Here is a 1,694-nt window from a genome sequence, read left to right as displayed (position 1 = left end):
ACAGCTCGGGGAGATAGTGAGACGGTGGGTGCTCGGCAGTTCCATGTAATGGCTGGTCTGACGACAAGAGCTGATCCTCCCACCCCCCACTTACCTTCACGTCAGAAGGAGCTAAATGTTGACCAGTATGAAGGCACCAACAGACGCTCACCTGCAGTGCCTGGCTTTTCTAGAAAGTGGCTAACTGGGGAGAGGTGATAGGTGGGGTGGAGACAATGCTGTCAGGTTCTTCCACCCGCAGGAGCACGCCTTTCTGCTCTCACCCTTCAGGGCTGCCACTTTACTCCTACCCGCCGGGTCTCTCCCTCTTGCACCTGTTACTCACTAGCTAATCTGCTCAGCCTCTACGGGAAAGCAAGAGCAGGATCAGCACTGCCTTGAGCTAGAATCCAGCCTCCCCATTCTGTTTCCTGAGGTGCTCATACGTAAATTGGAACAGACTTTGCAATTTTTAACTCCATCTTCTAGAACTTTGTAAACTAAACCCGAACGCATTTGTAAGAGCCACACGGAGCGTGCAGGACGGTAATGCGAGTCCATACTTAGTTTCAGCTGAGGGAAGCTCCGCAAACACAGGATCTCAGTGAATTTATCTTCGTCTGTGCCCCACCTGTTCTCACCGGCGTTATAGAGGATCTATTGACGAGGGGAGGAAGAATTAAATGTTACTACAGACGCAATTCTTTCTCTCTTTTTCAGAGGTGGAATGAGAAGAGTGGGAGCTTCGCTTTATTTTTAGGGGTCAGTGAGATAATCTAAGCCTCTCACTTTCAGCAGAAATCGGGAAGTCGGGCTGGCAGGAGCTCACACCTGGGGAAGGCAGAGAGCTGGGACCGGGTGATTCCAATCCCAGCCTCAGCCTCCTCCTTGAGACAGGAAAGGAGAGGACAGCCCCGTTGGTGGCATCTTTCCCCCTTTCCACAGAAATGCACGGGTAATCGCGAGAGGAACTCGTTAAAGGAGATGTTTTCTTTGCTGTGTTACCGACCTGGGCATCTTTTTTGGCCAGATGCTCATCCACTTTCAGACTTTCCTCTCTTCTGCCCTAAACAGGGATGGTGAAAACAAGGGCAAACCTTTAAAGACAGAGAAAAATCTAACACTCGGTACTCCAACCAGCCATTGGGAGGTTTTGCTCCAGCGGAGGCCACATAGCACGGAGAAATCAGGCACTCTGGGTTCCAGTTCTGGTTCCGCCATTGACTAGTCATGAAATTTGTAGCAAATCACACAGTTTTGGGGGCCTCAGTTCCCTCCTCTGAAAACTCAGATGTCTTAAGAGGATGAAAAGACAAGCCACAGACTGGGAGAAAATATTTGCAAAACACATGTGATAAAGGATTTGTATCCAAAATATATAAAGGACTCTTACAACTCAATAAGAATAAACGACCGAATTAAAAAATGGGCAAAAGATCTGAACCGATGCATCACCAAGGAAGACACACGGATGGCAGGAAAGCACAGGAAAAGATGCTCAACATCGTATGTCCTTAAGGAACTGCACAGTAAAACAATAAGATACTACTACACACCCATTAGCCTGGCTCAGATCCACAGCACAAACAACACCAAACACTGGCGAGACTATAAAGCAACAGGAAATTCTCACTCATCGCCGGCACGAATGCAAAACGTTGCAGCCCCTTTGAAAGATGGTTCTGCAGTTTCTTATAAAGCTAAATATATTCTTA

General features: G+C 47.9%; 1 protein-coding gene across 1 annotated transcript in view; it reads right to left on the bottom strand.

The window, feature by feature from the left end:
* ANXA3 (annexin A3) overlaps positions 1-1,694 on the bottom strand; it is a 73,043-nt gene that overhangs the window by 12,386 nt on the left and 58,963 nt on the right. Inside the window, exons 6-7 of the mRNA XM_012653894.1 lie at positions 989-1,045; positions 395-636 (exon numbers count right to left, since the gene is read on the bottom strand). Of these exons, the coding sequence (XP_012509348.1) occupies positions 395-636; positions 989-1,045 (299 nt within the window). The remainder of the gene's footprint in view (positions 1-394; positions 637-988; positions 1,046-1,694) is intronic.

Source organism: Propithecus coquereli, unplaced genomic scaffold, assembly GCF_000956105.1.
Source record: "Propithecus coquereli isolate 6110/MARCELLA unplaced genomic scaffold, Pcoq_1.0 Scaffold433, whole genome shotgun sequence".
Taxonomy (NCBI): Eukaryota; Metazoa; Chordata; class Mammalia; order Primates; family Indriidae; genus Propithecus; species Propithecus coquereli.
The sequence above is the reverse complement of the archived record's forward strand: the minus strand, read 5'-3'. Positions and strand labels throughout refer to the sequence as shown.